Here is a 20,475-nt window from a genome sequence, read left to right on the forward strand (position 1 = left end):
AACATTTTTATCAATAACACTGTTATTTCATGTGGCAAGAAGCAAGAAATTTCCTATTTTTCCTGAATGAAAGGCCTAAACAGATGGAGGCGATCCGAAGGGAAATGTGGGAGCCAGGCTGTCAAATTTATTCTGATGTTTTTGATGTTGAAGAGTTTGTTGGGGTTCAGTTTAATTCAGTTTATCCATCCTTCCATCCGCTGTCTATACCTTCTTACAGTTGCAGGGTCGCACTGGGGCTGGTATCTACCTCTAGCAGTCGTTGGGTTAGAGAGCAGATCAAATAACCTTGCATGCACACACTGCCTCTGATGGACAATTCAGAGCAACCAATTAACCTGTCAGTCAGGTCTTTGGACGTAGGGAGGAAGATGAAGTCCTAAGGAGAGGACCAGGCCAAGCCCCAAGTGGAGAAGTTCAAGTATCTCGCAGTCTCTTGTTCATGAAATACCAATCTGTTATGGGAGAGTTGAACTAAAAGGTGAAGCCTGTGATTTAACAGTTAATTTACACTCCTAAACTTATCTTTGTTCACAAGTTCTGGATAATGACTAAAACAATCGTTTTTTTCTCTTGGCGTTCAATTAGGGGTAGGGTGAGAAGCTCTGTGAAGGGCTCAGGCTCCGTTTACACAGAGCTGATTTACTGTAAAACCATAACATTTTTATTATGATTTCAGCTTTTATACAAATCCAGTGATTGGAGTCTGTGACACCGATACTTTTTGAAACCATGTTTCAGATTTAAACATTTCAAGAACAACCTTCGTGGAGGTGTGAAGTACTCCACAGGTGTGAAAGCGTATATGCACAGACTGCATGACTTTAGGATCTGCTCTATGAATGCAGGGACATATAACAACAAAAACAATGGTAGATAGCATTGTACTGTGTGTACTACTTAGCCTGTTCAATTTAACAAAATGTCTGATAAGAAATGTACAGTATATGTCATGTCATGTACATGAGCATTTGGTTTATTGGAGACTTTGATGGGTGACTGTTTTCTAAATGAGCAGGAAGGTTAAACACATGCATGTTTTGACAACATGTTGACGTCACAGCACCATCTACTGCCCTGGCATGACAACTACAGTAGATTCAAGGTGCCTCTGTGGTGCCATTTAAATTTAAATGTGGAACTTTTCCCAATCAACATCCAATTATAACCTCGTTTCCAGACAACGATCTTGTGTAAACATAATAAAGTAGAGCTGAGGTCCTTCACATCGAGGAGCCAGTTGGGGTGGTTTGAGTATCTGGTAAGAATGCCTCCTGGATGCCTCAGAGGTGAGGTGAAACCCAGAGGAACGCCAAGGTCACGCTGGAGAGACAATGTTTCTCACCTGGCCTGTGAAGGATCTGGACAAAGTAGAGAGAGGGAAGCCTGAGTATCTCTTCTTAGGTTACTGCCCCTGAAATGAATGGATGTATGAATGGACAAGTGGATATGCTACTGCAGTGAAAGAGGAAACTGTTTTAATGCTTTTTCATGGTTGCCAGTAAGTTTAAAATGCACTTTAGTTTGTGTTCCACACTGGCAAGAGTTGCAAGTGAATGTGTTATTGTGTAAAAATAAGCCCTCTAGTTTTGAAGTGTGTAAATTTGCATAGTAATAATGATAACACCATTTGACAGGGCCAGTATACTAATCTGCATAATAATTGTAGAAGCAGTGCAACACAATAAAAATTAGTTTTGGGTGGCAGACAATCATTTACCGCAGTTGAAGTGGATTTATGTGTTTTGCACTCTGATTGCTGTTTAATACCTCTAATTTGTGCTGAACTGTAAGGAGGTAACAGAATACCACGGCACCTTTGATTGAGGCTTAAACATATGAGGTCAGGGGTGTAGCCACATCTGGATTATTAGTCAGAGGAGGCTGAGCGACTGACCAATCACAACTCCTTCTGCTTAATTAAGATTCTGCTGAGGAGCTGTGTACATGATTGCAATAAAGGACCAAACAATAGTGTAACTGTATTCGGCGCGTTCTCCTGTTCTGCGAGTGCCTCGTTAGTGAGTCACTGCCAAAGAGGAAATCGAATGAATGCAAATTAAATGTGATGGAAGGCATCTCCCCCAGGTAACACACATAGATCTCACATCCACCGACGACTGTACTGGAAATCACGCTCGTGTCAAAGCCTGAACTCTTGTCGTGCAAACTCCCCTTACACCCCAGCGGAGCATCCCAAATCAGAGATCAGATCACATGAAAGAGAGCAGGGAGGCAAGCTCTCTGTCACCAAGTCAGGACAGCACAGGAGGACCTTTTTCAAGGCTCTGATTTTCTGACTTCTTGAGCAGTTCAAGTTTCCCTCCAGGAGCTCACATACTGAATAAAACTGAGCTTGCTGAGAAGGCAAAGCTTAAAATGGTTTGTTCAATTTGAATCAACTGCTTTCGTGTCCAAATTCCAAAGAGATTGTGTTTGATTAGCTGTGGGAAATCATTATCGATTTTTATTTGTGAGAGCACAAAGTCATTTGGCGTGTGTGGGTTGGAGACACAGAGAACTGTACGTTTGAATGTGTGTGCTGTGGGTTTGGACAATAAAATATGAGCACCGTAGCAAATCTATGTTCGTTTTTACTTTCTATGACATTTATTTTCCATTTGGCTGCCAGCCCAGACATTATCAATCGAATTTTTATTTTTTTCCCCCCGGAAAGCTGAGTAGTTCCAGCAGGTATGGGACATAGTGAGCAGTGTACATAACCTGAGCCTGTTGGCTGGGTTATCATAAGTCCACAGGTCATCAGGATCCAAGCCAGCACATTAATCTGAGTAGAAGATGGACTGATTAAATTAGTGGGCAGTTGTCACCCAAGAGTCTGCTCCATTCAGAGGAACAGTCTGGAAGCAAGTGAAGCCTGGTGACCCGCCAGGCTTATAATACACTGGGGGAAACCCTGGAGATTATAAAACATATAACTTTAAAACCAAGAATTGGAATTAGAATTAGTTTTAATCTATTGTGAATTTTCTGTCATGTTCCGATGCTCAAATGTGCAAATTTACCTCAACAAATGTTTGGTCCAACCTTCTTAGCAAATTGCATCCTTCTTGAAGCGTTTACCAAGCAGTTGTTGCAATTCTGGCTGGATTCTTTAATGCACATTTTAATGGAGATTATTCAAAGCTGTGCTGAAAAAATTCAAGAGGTGGCCTTGGCTACTCAAAAGGAGCAGCAAATAAAGTTTTTCTCTAAGTTTCTATGCTGATTTCATTCAAATTTCCTCATCATGTGAAGAAATATGTAATTCACACACCCAGAAGCACATCACTGTTCCACATTAGTTGGTTTAATGAAACCTTATCCTGCTCATAACACCCTGGGTAATCTATGATATTATTCTCTGGGGTGCTCTCCTTTTAGCTTTACCTTTGACAACCTGTGCGCTGCACTGTTTCCATGGCAATGTTCTTCAAAGTTATTGAAAGCAGGGACACTTATAGGTTCAGCAAGAGAATGAAATAATCTTGCATCAATGAATCGTACTGTACAACAGAAAGCTTTGTATATATTCAGAAAAGATTCCTTAGCTTGTCAAGCACTGATACCCAGCATGGGTTTGCCATTCTCCATAAAAACACTCAAAAAATGGCAGGAAGATGAGCTCAGCGGTGGCTGAGAGAAGTTTTTCACGTTCCCTCAAAGGTTGAGAGTGAAAAAACTGGAAAGCGTGGACGCTCCATGTCTTTGTTTTGTTTCATCTCAGCGTCTCGCTTCACCCACACAGTGACCCCCACCGGGTCGAGTTTATTTTGCAGAGCTGTGAGGCCACGAGAGCTTTGTCTTGACGTCAGTTCTAACCGAGGTTTCTCTCATGTTCGATCCGAAGTGTCTCAGAGAGGGAGAAGTCTCTGTTGTAGAGAGATTTTATCTCCTGCTGCGTTAACTGTCATCGCACTTTGTCAGCTATGTTTGATGTTATTCAGAAATGTTAATATGGGAAAAGCATGTGCAGTAATCAGGGGGATGACCGTGAACCCTGTCAGGGACGTTTTCTTTATCTAACTGTAACTATGAGATGGAAAATGTATTAAAAAATTCTGACAAGATAAATCAAGAAACAAAAGAAGGCGTGAGTCTTTCAAATTTCCCATAAAATTTAAGACAAACATGATATAAATAAAGCCTTTTGGCATGTGATGAGTGACAGGGGAGCTAAATCCATTCTTATCAAACTGTTTATTAAAAGAAATCCTTCTGTGCTTCCATAGAAACAACAATATAATTTTATATTTCTGCCAGTCAGTCAGGTTGACTCTTTTTGCCCTTCAAGAATTGTTTTGAATCTTTGATTCTCTCTGAAAATTAGATTTGGATATTTTAATAAACACCCTGTTACTTGATGTTACATTTTTGACAAGTTTGCTGCTCCAAAACTTTTTAGCAGTATGTACTGATGCTAATTTTATTGTATGCCTCGCTTGATTTCCTTTTGAAAACCATTTTTTTCTTTTATTCCAATAATTGATGAATTAATTTACCTATTTTAAAGTCCTAATTACATCGCACATAATTAATCAACTTTCTGAATACATTTCCAATCCCCTGAGCACTGCATTAGAAACACTCCTTCTTGTTTACTTGTGTTGACCCTCAAGGTTTTGCAGAATCGGAGCGATGAACATGTTAATGATGCATGCCCTATATACGTGCTTGGTATGTATGAATGGTGCATACTTAAAGAACAACCAGCAGCTGTCTCCATTTTCAGGACTTTCTTTAAATACTCACATTAGCGAGAGTCTGGAAAATCTAACTGGATACTGCAGAGAACAACACACAAGCATGAGCACCCATTCTTTGAATGCTGGAGGGTGAGTGTGTGGAAGTAAATAAACAATACTCTCGGAGATGTTCTCTCGCTAAAACCCAGGACTGTTGGTTCTGCACAACAAAGAAGTTAAGCGTAAACCCATGAAACCCTGCTTGGGATTGTTGTAATGCACAATACAACATCTTGGCATGCATTCTTGACTCGGTGCACAATAATTTCTTCTAACAAAAGATAACATGTTTATGAAGTCTTTCCACTGTGGGGATGCTTACTTCTCCTGGGAGGACAGGTGCTTTGCCATAAGTACTCCCAACGATAGACCGGCATCAAAATAAATCAAACATTCATATGCAAGAAGGCTGCTCTGTATGGCTGCCATTTGTATTCTCCTCCCTGGATGGCTGGCCTTTCTCTTGTGAATATCATCTGGATGTGTTGAGGCTTGTGTCTTGGATCCAGTGCTGAATCAGAGCTGTGTTTTCAGGCAAAGCAACTGGAGGAGCAGGCTGCAGTCTATTTTTGGGGCTTTTTGTTTAACCCAATTACAGTGTCAGAGCGTGCTGACTGAACCACCACCATAAGGTGATGTGTCTCCTTTGAAAACTGGAGCAACAGCGAGGCTGTGCACATGGAAATGTGACGCAAGCAGAGCGATAGCAGGCTGTTTTCATGCAGAGACCGAGAGAAAACAGTTCTCACACTGTGGAGGATTCTCTCATACAACACAAGGAATCAGATGCAAAGTTGGGGTTAACATGCAAACGCTGCCCGGGTCATCCTTCCTGTGACCTTGACTGCTATCAGACTGTGAAGCAGTTTCCATCTGCCAAACAATCCCAGAGCACAGGAGACAAATCACATCCTTAGCTGAATGGGTTTCATCCACGTATTCATCAATCTGAAAATAAATGCACACCCTAAGATAAGCTTTCAGAGGAGGCCTCATGCCAGGCTGCGGCAACAATGAAAGCATAAAGGTGCTAAATAAACGAAGCTGCGGCGGCGCCACCTGAGGCTCTGTTGTATGAAATCAAGCAGTTTCAATTTGGAGAGTCCTTTTTTTTCTTCTTTGCGAGTAAATGAGGTAATCATTTGTAAGGAGGTCGCTGGTGAGGGTGAGATATGAAAACCGTGCTGCTTGTGGAGGGCAGAAAGGAAGAAAACAGGGTTCCTGCAGGGTCCTAAGCATCCTTAAATTTAGTCAGCCCAGTTTTAGGTCTTAACCCAGGGTATAAGAAACCATTAATTGAACCTAGACTGCAGCAGAAGTCTTCCCATACAGAAGTATTCAGCACTGTCACATTCGTTGTATTAAGCCATTCTTGACTACCCATACCTTCTTCAATGACAGTGCTATCACTGTGCATGATTAGCTACCTGGCCTAAACCTCACAGAGAATATCTGGACTGTTGCAAAGAGAAAGATGAAAGACACCAGCCTGATATTATAGAGACCTGAGCTTCCTTTATACCTCTGATGCAGCTTATCTGATGCAGCTATTCATGCAAGAGGAGTGCCGGCTAAGTAAAGAGTGTGTATACTGCACAGTACAATGGACATAAAGATTCTTGACAGTTGTAAGCTGTAGTGACATTCACAGATACATAGTCATGTAACATGTCACTATGTGTAATGCTAATGGAGCAATATAATACAGGTTGAACTGCAAAAACACAAAATCTTACTAACCATTTTGGGCTTAGTTTCTAGTGAAAATATCACAAAACACGTGAAATATGACAAAACTAATTTGTAAGTAACTTTTCAGCAAGACATAGGAGTTTGTTTTAAGTTAATAATTCTTTAATATTAATGGAAAAATCTTATTTTCATTGGCAGATTATTTTGCTTATAACATGAGGAAAATGTCTTGTTATACTGTAAGTGATATAAGCTGCTAATGGCACCAGTATTTTATCATCAGTATAAAATAATTATTGACTTAAAACAAGCTCCTATATCTTGCTGAAAATTTACATGGAAGTTAGTTTTGTCTTATTTTAAATGTGTAAAGATATTTGCACTAGAAACTAAGCATAAGTATTTGCAAAAAGATTTACCATTTTTGCAGTGTGAATTGAATTACTGAATAAAACTTTATGTATATATTCCAACCCTTGGTCCAAATTAATCCTAGAAAGTCATAAATTTAGCCTACTAAAAGTTGTTAAAACCCTGGAAAGAATCTCACTTGTGAGCTTTTCAGTCTGAGCTGTGCTGATGCACTTTTCTCTCAGCATCCGCCCTCCAGCTATCCACCTCAGAAAGCATTTTAGGGGCTATTGAAGTAGGGCAGATGACAGTTTTCCCTCTGTTTCTCTTTTGTCAGCTGTGCAACCTCAACACCACTTTCAGATCCCAGATATGAATCACAGCAGGACCCAAACGCTTTCATTTTCTCATGCGTCTCCTCTCTTGTGAGATGTTGGGCTGTTACCACAATCTCACATCAGCCCACTTTAACATAAGCGAGATAAGAGGGCCTCATATGTAACTGAGTGATTCATTAAACCATCAGCCTGCGGTTTCTGATATGCGGTGTAATACAGCCAAACTCTGTTAAGAAAGGCTGAATTCAGGGTCACTGGAATGCAAAGGTGACTTTTTTTCATCTTTTTTTTTTTTCGCTTGGTGTGGACACAACCTCAGTGAAACTGTGCCTGTGGGAAATCATTATTGTTGCAGGTAACGCTGACAGAAGCAGGAAGACTGAAACACAGCAGATGTGGGAACTTGTTAGGAACTTTATATGCCATTGTACCCTTCAAGAGACATCACTTCTAATTAGGTCTCCATGGATAACTATAGGCATCTGGACTCCTTCCTATGAACGGACACACACACACACACGCACACAAACACAGAATGCGCTTCATTTCAGCCTCGTTTGAATTATGTTATTGTCATGTAGTGTCTGACCGAGAGCCAGTTGGAGCTATTGCGCCATCTGGTGGTGGTTTTGACCTTCAGCACGTCTACGAGGCATTTTGCTCTGCATTCATGCATATGAACCAGGTGTTCCTGTGGTGCTGCATCTCATTGCAGCCTGCAGCAATCTATCACTCGCCTCAGCGTTCAGTCGGGTCACTTATCTAAATATTCATCCATGCATGCATTGATTTTTCCAGATGTGGTCAACCTTGGATTGATCTCTCTGTGAACAGTTTATGTGACCAGCTAGAAGATGTAAAAATCTATCCGAGACGGAGGAGCCATACCAATCCGATCCTGTCTATCCAGAGAAAGCATTCTGGGTTTCCTCACAGTCTAAAAAAGAAGACTAGAATTTGACATTTCTGGGACTGGATAATTATGGAAGAAGAAAAGCGAGAAAAAGTTGTTTTATTTCCAGATTCCATTATCTAAATATTGTCTCCTTAATTCTTTCTTTCATTTCCTTGTGGTCTTTGTTTGTGGTCAGAAAAAACAAAGATGGAGTTACTTTGTGACCATGAACAAAAATGTTTGGAGGCATCAGGTTGTGGTTTTGTAACCCAAGAATATAGTGCATACTATTATGCATGTTGGCAGTAGCATCATTTTGTGTTCCTGTTTTGCTGCTAGTGGTATAGCCGCATTATGCAATGTGAATGAGCATAATGAAGAATTAATATTCAACTTCATATCAGCCACTTCATTATTAGCATTAAACCTTTGCATGGCCCTGACCTATCCAATCTAAATAAACATAAATAAAGATTTACTGCTGCCAAGTCTGCTAAAATCATTGGTCAAGTGTTCAGCCAGAATTGCCAGAAACTTGCTAGTGATTTTAAAAAATAGTTTGGTTGAGGAAATCCATGATAAATTCAAGCTTGTGCACTCAATACTTGTTTTTGAAAATTATTGTAGTTGTGTCATCAGTTAACGCTGAAATTGTTCTTTGAATAACCTATTAAAAGACAGTTCATGCTGATGATGAGTGTAAAAAAACCTACTCATGTAAATCCAAAAATCTCAGATAATTTCTCCTCAGCTTTTGTTTTGCTGCTTCATTGTTTTTCTAACAAACCCACCAGCATAAAACTGAACAAAAATAAAAGTTAAAAACTCGTTGGTGAACCTACTGCATACGTTAGCAGCTGGAGAGACAACATGTGCTGCTCCCACAGGAATCAGCAGAGACCAAAGGAAGGATTAAAGGAGGATGAATATTTTTACATAACTCACAGTGAACACTTTTATTGTTTTCTTGTTAATTGTGTGTAAGTCGGGATTTCTTAGCCACAAAAGTTCTACCAACTGAAGCTTTTTTGTGAACATATTGGTTTTACTCTTGCTAAAATTCCTACTGGATTAGCACTGTTGTTTTGAAGTTAAATGTTAGATTTAATCATGTTTTACAAGGTTTATTGATTAAATTTCATGAAAACAATAGAGAGAAAAAATATCAATGTGTTTTCCATATGATTTATTTATATCTCTGAACAGAGAAACATACAGGGATCCAGTATCATGGGAGAAAAAAGATATACACAGAATAAACATTAAACTGTAGATAAATAGAAGAAGGTAAAACAGAATAAATACAAACTTGGAATGTGTCGAGCTTTTCCACTGAGGTAGAAGCTGCATTTACAATCATTATATCTGTTCTGCTGCTGCTGGTTTACCTGTATCCCTGACAGCATGAAAACATTAAGTCACTTTTGCATCAAATCGGCAAACATCAGTCTAACAAACTACATCTTTATAACCAGTTTTAAGGCACCTGGAAAGTAACAATAGCTGGTTCTTTACTATAAGGGATGATTAATGTGTTAAAGCTTATCCTGGTTAAATCAAGGTACCAGTTTTTATCTCCTCTGTTATGAAATTCTTCAGTCGGTGACTTTGATAAAGTGCTCAATAGTAAACTGTGGTCACTTAGTATTAAATAAAAAATACACCTCGATTTCAGTGTGTAACTCCTGTCAGTAGTATTATTACAAAGTACCTTTACTTTTTCTAAGAATAAAAGACATCAGCAAAACATAAAACACACCCGACAGCAGTGCTTGGAGGAGTTACGACAGAGCTGACAGAACAGGACAATTCATCTCGGCTTATTTTGGTAAAGTAAACAGCGTCTAAGCGCTGACGTCCATTTTTCTCTTTGAATCCGTCGTAGGAGGGTTGCCCTGACAATATGTCATACGGGTGTTAGCACAGTAAGTCACAGACTTATTTTAGTACAAGTTTTCCTCAGCAAGTCCATCTGCAGGGAGACAAACAGTACAGAGAGTGGAAATTAGTTCTGGATATACATAGCTGATATTTACCCTCTTGCAGATCTTTTTTTTGCTTTTTTTGTCGCACCTAGATGATTCATATTATCTGAATTTTAATATCAGACATTGGTAAACATCACATGATAATTTTGTTTATTACGATAAAATCTAAACCAGACAGACTTTATGTGAAAAAGCATTGTTTTGGTTCGGTTTCACTGCGGGACCTGTACAATCAAGAAATAATTCAGACAATATAATGTAGGCCTGGTGCGGAAAATGTTACAGACATTTTTTTATAAGGCTTTATGAGAGCCGAAAATGGAGAAAACATGGAATAGTGGTGAACCAGGAATTGTTGGTCTGTCAAAATTATTTCTGAAAGGTTTTAATGAGTTCAATGGAAACAATTTATTTGCATAAAAAAAGTGTGATCAGTCACCGGATGTTACTACTGGCGGAAAAGATAAAGAAGACGACAGGAAGTGGAAGGTGGATGATGACGCAGAGTGTTTTTTAATGACTTGTGTGAGCAAACTTATTCACGTTTGATTTTAAATGTGTTTCTTATTTAATGGGAACACAGCAGTTGCATAATTGTGTTTTTTATTTTTACATTAGTGGAATATTGACAAAGTTTTGCCCACATTTGTAATTGAAACACAGCTATCAATTCTCAATACAGAGTGATTCAAAGTTTCTCCACAGCCATTTTTTTGGTTTAAGGGGCAGCAATATTTCCATGTAAGGTCAGGTTGTTTTGGATAATTCTTTCCCTTAATAAATTAAGTCATCACCTTAAAATGGTAATTTGGAAAATCTATTTGATTTGACAAAATAGAAATCTGTAAGGGGGTAAATATTTTTCTTCTCAGCAAAATATTGTATGCTTTAGGAAAGCTTACCTTGCTGGAGGCTCCTCTGCATGTAGTGGTTGAGTTGATGCAACCCAGTGTTTCTGCCTTGGTTTCCCAGCTGCACATTGAAGGGATATATGGTGAAGCCACCTGAGCTGACCGGCTCCCCTGAAACGAGGCCCTGCTGGTAGCTGCAGGAAACAACGTCAGGACTGGACGGACTACTTTTCCTAGAGACCACGTTCAAGTCTTTGAGGATGCTGTCCAATGTGCTGTCATCATAAACCTGCTCCTGCTTTGGGAGAAGGGCTGAAGGAAGAGGGGAGCCTTGGAGCCAGTCAGTGTTGTCTGCCGGCGTCACGTTTTGTAGAGGATTCAGGCTGCGGTGCAGATTGAAGCTGCTGGCAAGAGAGGAGATCTGCTGGGCCAGGATGCTGATGGCCACCTGCTCCCTCTCGTCATAGAGGTTCGGCTCTGCCGTCACCGGAGACTGGGTGGGAGTCAGAATGCTGGAATGGATGAGAAGTTCTTGTTGGGGCACCTGATGAAGCTGAACCAGACTGCCCCCTTGTGGATCGTCCAGAAGGTTGAAGTCGTCCGGATGCAGGGACGCGCTCTCCCCTTGGCCCTCGCATGTTTCCGACACGAAGAAACAGTCTGGCACCAATCGAGCGTCAGCTGGACATGCCTGGAAGTCATAGTTTGGAGATGAAGATGAGGACGAGGAGGAATGCGGGGAGCTGCCGGTGAACAGGTCAAAGTCTCTGTGTTCAAAGACTTGGTCAGAGGTCGTGAGTAAAGAGTCAGCAGGTGATTGGAGACAAGCGAGTCTCGTGTCCTGGTAGGAGTAGTAAGAGGGAGAGGCGTCAGGAGAGGTTGGCAGCTGATCTTCACATGCATGAACATCCATCAGGAGGTCAGAGTTCAGCTCCTCCGGCTGCAGAGTGGAGCTGGACGAGGCTGGACTGTAGGGAGGGGTGAACAGCACGGGGCTCTCACCCAGGGGAATCGGGGAGCCGTTACCCTGGGAGGACGGGCAAAACGCACAGTAAATGTCTTCCTCAGACTCCGTTCTTGTTCTGGTTCCAAGTTCCTCACTTTGGCTGCCACACATCCTCCGCCTTTTAAAACATTTAGCGCTGACGCTCCGACTCTGAGGCACCTCTGGAGCAAAGTAGAGGTAATTTGGCACAGACGGCGGCTTGAAGGCAGCGCTGCTGATTTTCTTCTGCAGAAATTTGGCCTCGGTTTCGCTGTGAGATTAAAAAAGATGTGTTAAGAGACTTTTAAAAGTGAAACGCTGTCAGTTCGGGGTTGCCTGAGAGCCTCATCACACCTGATGATGTAGTTAATGCAGCTGATGCTCTGGCACTCTGAGTCCTTGTTAGCTCGGATATAGATCCAGGTCCATGACAGATCTGTGCTCTGGAGCCTCAGGATCATCTCCACCTGGAAGCCCTCTTCTGCCTGCACTGGAGAAAAAGGCAATTACGCTTATTATAAAGGATAGAAACAAGTTATTCACCAATAAAAACCTGGCCGCTAGCTTTAAAAATATAAAAAAATACTTACTTAAACTTTTATGAGAAGTTGCAGCCAATGGCAGATCTTCAGGATGCAAGAGGCTGTACCATGATCGGTTGATCATTTCCTCCCTTGAATACCCCAAATAGTATAAAACACTAAAAAAATTAAAATAAATAACAATCAGAAACCATAGACGGCGATCCTTGCCTAAGGATATGAAAACACAACAGGAAAATGTGACGTAAATCCACTGCTTTGTCCAAAAATGACCTATAAATGGCTTTTTCACCGCAGTTTGAACAGCCCAATTCCGATCTTTTCTCCTAAAAAATCTGATTTATGCCATGTCCAAATGTGTTTTCAAAGTGTCTTCAGTCTGAACGGTCTTGCCGATTATCTGGCTTTTATGTCATTCATGTGAGACGTGTCATAATTTTGCACCAGAAAAAGGAAGAGGTGCTAAATATGGATGCAAACAATGGCTGAAAATTATTTTGGCTACTTCTGGCTCTGATTACATCAAAACAAACAAACAAACAAACAAACATCCATACAGTAATTACAGTCAATACTCCACAAAAGCCATTGCTATTAATTGTGTTTTGTTTTTATTGGATTCTTTAATTTTCTTATGACCTTGTGATGATACTGTCGGCTCCATTGCTGAATAAACTATAAAAATCGATCCATAAACAACTCCATGTAGTATTACTTCTGTAATCAATGTAATGCTGTGTGATCTCAACGTTAGGAGACGAAAACCGTTTGCATAAGTCTGACTGCGGCCGGGTTTACTTAGCTCCCTGACCATGTAAAAAAAATTATATTTCAGCAAAAAAAATCAGAATACCGCATGAAGACCTGCTGTGTGAACGTAGCCTAAGCTGTGGAGTTTGTGTTTACCTGTCTGAGAGCTGAGTGAAGCTCATGTCCAGCCTGTGGGTGCTGCTGAAGCTGTGGCAGAAGTGAGAGTCGGCGCCGGTCAGGCGATTCACCGTGGGGGTGCAGAGGGCCACAAACAAAGGCTGGACGGTGGGGGCGGCAGGAGACGAGGGCTGAGGGAAGAACTGGAAGCCTCCTCTGACCAGCATGGAGCAGCAACTTCCAAACTGGAGCTTAAAGGCCTTGGAGGCCAGCATGCAACACACAAAGCTCCTCTCTGAGAAGAATAAAGCAAAATGGAAATTTAGTCTTTTTAAATGCTGAAACTTTACAACCACAATAAAAGCACCCACAGTTTACTTCTTTAGGCTGACCGGAGTTTCTAGGAACTTCCAATTAATAATCCATGAATTTCTGTTGCTTATAAATAAGACATTAAACAAAGGCCCATATTAGCCACAAGGCAGAACCAGAACTGGCATTTATCTTGTTGGGGTTGCAGGAAAGGTGAAGGAAATCTCCAACGCTCACTGCAGCGTAAACAAGTCTCCATAACAACCGTTAGACACTGTCTACATGCCAGGCAGAAAAACAGCGTTTTCTGCTCAACAAAACTCTGTACTGAGATTTAATCTGGCACTTGGTTTCCATCAGAGGAGACTTGAGATTAAGCATTTCAACAGAAAAACACTCCAGGTGAGCTGCTGTGTGCCTGTCTCTCTTCCAAAGGCCCTGAGAACGTATTGGAGTTTTATTTGAAGTCTTGTCAAATAAGAAAATCTGGTGAAGTTATAAACTGAAATTGGTCATGCTTGGGTTTTCTGGCTCTACAACTTTTTAAGAGAAATACAAAACACTTCTCTGGTTAGATTTTTATCATTTTTGTAGTGCATCTGGACTATCTAAGACCAGCTTTATTTTGAAATAAAGCTGGTCTTATTTCAGCTTTATTTAAAAAAAAGCTGAAATGAAAAAGCTAAAATAATCCAGATTTGGTTATTGCAACCAAATCTGGATTATTTTAAACTGACTACAGATTATTTAACACCTATTATTTCCCAGCTGCTGAGTTGGTTTAAAATATTTTTTTTCTTTTGATTTACATATTTTATTTGTGCAAAAAAATTTACTCAAAATGAATGTCTTTTTTTTTTTTAGAATTGCTGCAAAACAAGATGTATTCATCTTCATCAGGGTTCCCAATAAATGTGGACTGTATAGTCTGATTGCAGAAGAATTTGGTTTACTTTTAAGCTTCAACCTATAACTAAAGGAATTTATTGTTACCTGAAAATAAGTTGCTTTCCATGTTGAGGTTGGAGCGAATAATATCCACATCAGATTGTTCCACTAAGTCATAGATTGTGTCTCCTTGTAGAACATCTACCTGGAAAAGCAACACAGGGTTACATTAACAGATCAAAGTCTATAAAGAAGCAAAACAATAAAAATGTGGGGCTTGAACGCTCACCATGGACAGGCCGAGGTATTCAGCCACATTTTCCGACACATAAACCAGTCTGCCTTGAGCCGTGGTGACGAGGACGAATCCGTGCAGAGCGTCCAGGAAGGCCTCGTACTGCAGAGCGCTCTGGGACCGTTCCCCAGCCGGGAGCCCTGCAGGATGAAAGGACGAGTTCAGTCTTTGTTTCACCACCTCTGTCTCTGCAGATTGTCACAGCCGCCATGTTTTTGATGTTGTTCATATAACATTTTTAAACTGAGCTTCATAATCCTCTCTGTAAGGCAGTGTGAATCTAAATTTGGAGTTGAAAAAAATATGCTGAATTAAGAGTAGCACTACATCATTTTGAATCAAGTAAAAGTAAAAAGTAAAAACTTATTTGGTTACTAAAGTACTGAGTACTCCATGTACTCCATTCATATAAATAACAGAATTACAAAATAACAACATCCAGCAAAAGAAACCTTTTTACAAATTAATTTCTTTCATTAAAAAAATTATTAAACTTTTATCAAAAACTGCAGGTGTGTGTCTGGTGACTTTTGTTGTCAAAACAAGCTTGTTTTTCCTTCAGTGAAGTTACTCGTTCAGAAATTTCCCTCAAGTAAGAGCATCAATACTGAATAAACTCACTCAAGAACAAGTAAAAAGTACAGCGTAGTAAAAATACTCCTAAAAGTACCTTTTTTCTTCCCTAAGTTACACAAGTAAAAGTAACAGGGTAAATTTAACTTGAGATAAGTTCGAAGAACTCACCCTGGAAGAGTACAGATTTGCGGATGTAGGTGCAGATGGCGGCCATGGAGTGAAGGTACGACAGGCGCTCCTGGTCCTCCTGGCTGATGGGGAGCAGAGAGCGCATATTCCTGATTTCATGGTTGATGTGGTCTCTCCGGGCTTTGGAGGCTCCTTTGGTGGACCTGTGGGAGACCATGATTGCTGGTGTGAGAGCTGTGACCTAAAAATCTAGAAAAATTGTCAAAAAACTAATCTGGTTTCATTCTGTTCACTTCAAAACAAAACACAGATTTGGCCTCGTCTGAGCTACAGCCCACTTTGAATATGAAGAGTTCCTATGGAAACGGCTGGCAGGAGAAGCTGAGTTGAGCGATGAGGGCTCTCCGTGCACTTAGTCTGCATGATCAGTCTGTCTGGGTCCATCCTCACAGAGCCTTGGGTTTTTATAGCTGCCGGGGCTCCGGGAGTGGGCGTCACGCACACAGAGAAGGAGGGGCGGCCGGGCTCCTCGTTTTCCCTTCATTGCCTTATACAGTGGGCGTCCTTGGAGCGGGAGCACCCCACGTCACACCACACAGAAAGTGCCACAAAAGGAGAGTGAGATCACTCTGTATCCAAGCATGATCACAATCAAACTCCTGATCAGATATTAATATCGAATTCAGTTTATAAATAGGGCTTAGTAATACAAAAAAGGGAGAAATTATTGGATTAGTTTTGAGCGCATCATCTCCACCTTGTGTCTCAAAAGCCTATAAAATGTCATAACAATAAAATGCATTAATCCCAACCAGCAAACATACAGGAAAACTGGGAAGGTGTGCAAATGGAAATTTAAATTGTTCCAATTATTTCACCTCTTTGTTCTTCTTCTTTCGTTTACTAGAAACCAGCTCAACTGTGCAGAAGCCTTTCAAACCAAAATAAGAATTAAATGCTCCTGGCTCACAAACAGGATGGCATCTGATTACAAAGAGACAATTTTCAATATGAGGAAAAGTCACAGAATTGCAAGACATTGGTCAAAAAAATGAGAGAATAATTACTCAATTGCTAGACGTCAAGAAGTAAATGGATTGAAGTTGGGTTTTTACAAACCATTCAATAAAAACTGCACATTCAACCCCCTTTTCTTTGATACCACTAAATAAAACACAATTTAACACATCTGACCCCTAGAGTACTGATAGGTTAAAAGACCTACTGAGAGGTAAACACATTAGTCAGAAGGCCCATGGTCACTCTAGAGGTGCAACAGAGACCAAGAGCTCAGGTGGAAGAATCTGTTGACAGCTACTACTTGTTTGATTCATAAATCTTTATGTAGGATTGGCAAGAGGAAATTCACTGTTGGAAGAAAAACAGAAGAAATCCTGCTTATATTGCCACAAAACGTGCTGGGAGACGCAGCAAACGGGTCGAAGAAGGTTATATGAGAGCTGAACCAGCAATGCTCTGAGGGGATGAAGTTGAAATATAACTATATTTGTGATTGTAACACGAAAATATGTGATAAAAGGTCACCGTTTGGTTAAATGATTCAGTTCCAGTCAGTTAAAGAATCAACTACCACAGCATTCAATTAACCTGTAATGTAACCTGTACCACCAGAGGCACACGCACCCCCGTTTGAGCATCGATCAGAAAAGAAGAACTGACCTGAACCTCCTGCAGGCGGAGCGGCGCTGATCTCCGGGCGGATGGTGGGATGTGCACGGAGAGCTGACGGGACTTTTGCAGGCGTTACACCAAAGAGCCATTGTGGCGATTAAGACCTGAGGGTGCAGCGCATCCAAGATGTTTAATCTTCCTTCGAGAGGAAAAAAAAAACCTTAACTTTTCATGCGGATGAAAGCAGACAGCTGTTTGAGGGTCAAACCCGCAGCCTCTTCGCATCTCAAACCTCCGCGGTCTCTGGGTGATGAGTGCCAGCCACTTGCTGCCGCCCCTCCTTTTATAGCCCCCTCAAACCAAACCCGACACCTCTCAGAGAAAACTCCGAGATAATCTCACTTATTGTGACGCGATGACAGCCGACCGAAGCCAGTTATATTTAGTTTAACGATTCCTAATAATAACCCGCCGGACTGGACGTGGGAGTCGGCTCTGCAGGGATGTGAAGCGTCACTATGAAAGAAAAGAAGAAAAGAAAAACTGTTTGACTTTTAAAATGCTTAACATCTCCAAACAATCAGCGGCTCCTGATAGTTTTAAATATTAATCTATGAAGACTTTTCTCTGTGACGTTCTCCTCTAAGGAGCTTTATTTAGGTCCAAACACTCAACCAGACCCTGGATAATTCGGGCTGGAAGTGATTTCCCACTCAGAACCTGCATGAATGATTCAATTTTACACACTTTTGTTGAAGGATATGCAATTATAGAGTCCAGCGTCTGCACTCTTGTTTTGTTGACTACGAGATTTACTTTGCTTCAAATAACCAATAAGTTCGCTTATGAAAGCACAACTGTGATTTTAGGGATTCATTGGTTATATGTGAAGCTTGCAACAGGGTCCAGTAATGGTAGAATAGTTTTTTTCTTACACACAACAGCTCGAATTTGTCACATTTTTTCAGAAAACATTGAATACAATCAGTGTTAGAATAATCCTTTAAGACATTCAGAGGGATTATCTGCACTGTGAAAACCTAAAATGATTAGTCAGTTCACTCTGTCACTGCAGTAGGATATACTGTAGGATATGCAACACAAGATTACTTAAAATAGCAAAAAGGAAGAAAGAAACCTGCAACACGATCGACTATAAAGGTTTTTGCATTTTGCAAAGCGTCTAAAACTTTTCTATAATATTTTATTTTTAAGACTCTTTGTGTTGAGACAAGAATGAGTTAAATAAAGTGTATCAGAGTAAATCAAAAATGATATAACCAATTATATTGTTGTTAAACTATATTGTTAAGAATCCACTAAGCAGTGGCTGATTTGTATTTGATCAACATGGCTCTCTGCCCAGGGAGGGATAGTTTCAGGGGGTGACAGGAGCAATCAAATATAATAAATAAATAGTTAAAGTTATTAGTATTTTAGAAAGTCATTGCACCAAACATTTTTATCATATCATATCAGCTCTATAGAAGATAAATTTGTTGTGCAAAGTAAATACTGAAAATTAAGCTACTGACAAATGAAGCTGAATATCATTTTATAATTCCAGTAGTTTAATAATTTTGCCATTTTCTAAGTTAATGTGATTATGACATTTACATAGTTAAGGTTACTTGATAAAAAGTTATTATTATTGTGTGTTGGAGTGCATTCAGGGCCTCAATTCTTACAATAATCACCCCTGATGTAAACTGTTGCAACTCTTTACAGGCAACATGATTTATTAATGCTTCTCACTGTGCAGCCTGTGACAGAAAAGAATCAGAAAAGGTCAGGTTTTCTCAGCTTTACAGCATCTTGTTTGCTGCTGGAAAACAAGAGCTGCATTCATCAGGGAGCAAAACGAGAACTGGAGAGAGATGTTTTCCTGCAGGAAGCTGTGGGGATCTTCTGTTGGCAGAAGAAAAAAAACACAAAAAGGTTGAAAAAAATACTTTTAAAAAGGAGACAGCAACTTCAGGAGTATATTTGTAATCGTTAATGATTGAAGCACCAAGTCTATGAATGTCCGCTGTATCTTAATCCAGCAACAAGAACTTCAGAGACAGGTTTTTAATTAAAATGATAAGTTTTTAACATGGAAAGCATTATTAGTGTTACGGCCCTGGGCCTTAATGGCTGGGTTGCAGGTGTCTTGTTGTCTGTCTTTGTGCTCCTCCCCTTTACAGGTGTTGCTGATTTTATTCATTTGGAGCACAGAGCATTTAAACCTGGCTGTCTCCACCTTCTGGGTCGCCATCAGCGTCCACTCTGCCTCGATGCTTGCGGTGTTTTGTTGCCAGGCCTCAGCTCCCCTCCTTTTGCACATTTGAGTTTGTCTTTGTTTTTGCACTTCAACAACTCCATATGCACTCATACACCACATCCAAGCATTTGCATTACACCACTGATACTGACATCCTCAATCCATTGTTGTTTGTGTTAATAAACATTCCTTTTTATGCACTTTAATCCCTGCATGGTCTCCCGTTATTGTTATGACCTTGAGCCAGTCGTAACATTAGACATATGAATGAGTAAAAATGTAGAGTCTGCAGACGGATGAGTCTCAACATAATGTTATTGGAGTACAGAAACCAGGAAGCAGAAACCAGGATACTCCTGAAATTGTTTTTTTTTTTTTTTAAATGTCTTTTTTTTTCCAACTACACAAAGGAATAATGGTATGAAGAGGCTCAGGCAGACATCAGTCAGCTGCTTTTAAAGGTCCAGGGATTTCCCCGTTGTTATCATTAATCAAAACAGGGCTGTCGTTACAGCTTCATACTTACTGCATTAAACGTCTGGAGTTTGCCACTGTCAGGACTGTTGGTGCAACTAAAAACAAAAACATGCAAACTCCTGGTCTAAACAAAACATGTTTAAATATCCAGATATCCTTATTTATCTAGTTTCTACAACAGTTTGCTTTGGAAGTGCAGATTGTGTGAAACTGTGATTTTATTGCGCACATCTTGCTGTATTAGTGTTTCTTTCACCTTATCCGTTATTTTTCTGTCAGTGCTTGTTTTAAAAGCCCGTCACTTAACTGTAATTATTCTAAACACTGGTCTCTATGTCAATAATCACATTAACAAATAATTGCATTGGCAGGTCTTCATTATCAGTTGATATGTGTCATTATCATGGTCATATCATACCGTAGGGAAAGAGGCTAATGCTTATCACTGGTTGATAGTACTGGGTGACACACTGGTTTCCAGTAACTCCAAATTAAAACTGGTTAATGTCACAAAACCCAGTTAATGGAACAATTACAGTTTTGGAGTCTTGAAACAGGTTCTGAAAGAGAAACACTCAAAGATTTCAGAAACTAATTCAGTCTGGAAAAAGTTAAATATACTTCAAACACTGTCAGAGGTCAGATTGCA

At 40.2% G+C, this 20,475-nt stretch overlaps 1 protein-coding gene and 1 long non-coding RNA gene across 2 annotated transcripts; one reads left to right on the forward strand and one right to left on the reverse strand.

Annotated features, from left to right (window-relative positions):
• The first annotated feature begins 780 nt into the window (after positions 1-780).
• On the forward strand, positions 781-20,043 carry LOC116713267 (uncharacterized). The gene is made up of 3 exons (XR_004337844.1): positions 781-791; positions 9,525-9,527; positions 19,199-20,043. It is a non-coding gene; the product is annotated as an uncharacterized LOC116713267 (long non-coding RNA).
• On the reverse strand, positions 9,191-18,236 carry npas4l (neuronal PAS domain protein 4 like). Its single transcript, XM_032553371.1, has 9 exons — positions 17,135-18,236; positions 15,494-15,657; positions 14,744-14,889; positions 14,560-14,659; positions 13,294-13,549; positions 12,436-12,545; positions 12,200-12,335; positions 10,912-12,116; positions 9,191-9,993 (listed from the first exon to the last, which is right to left on the reverse strand). The coding sequence occupies exons 1-9, from the start codon at positions 17,233-17,235 to the stop codon at positions 9,965-9,967; spliced, it is 2,247 nt and encodes a 748-aa protein (XP_032409262.1). The 5' UTR covers positions 17,236-18,236; the 3' UTR covers positions 9,191-9,964.
• Positions 20,044-20,475: the final 432 nt, after the last annotated feature.

The sequence above is a fragment of the Xiphophorus hellerii genome, chromosome 22, assembly GCF_003331165.1.
Source record: "Xiphophorus hellerii strain 12219 chromosome 22, Xiphophorus_hellerii-4.1, whole genome shotgun sequence".
NCBI classification, from domain to species: Eukaryota; Metazoa; Chordata; class Actinopteri; order Cyprinodontiformes; family Poeciliidae; genus Xiphophorus; species Xiphophorus hellerii.

Excerpts from the sequence above, each read along its gene's own strand:
- npas4l (XM_032553371.1), bottom strand. The coding sequence starts at position 17,235 with ATGGCTCTTTGGTGTAACGCCTGCAAAAGTCCCGTCAGCTCTCCGTGC. Across the intron at positions 13,550-14,559 it reads GGAAAGCAACTTATTTTCAG|AGAGGAGCTTTGTGTGTTGC; the intron begins GTAACAATAAAT and ends TATTCTTCTCAG. Across the intron at positions 12,546-13,293 it reads TTCACTCAGCTCTCAGACAG|TGTTTTATACTATTTGGGGT; the intron begins GTAAACACAAAC and ends TAATTTTTTTAG.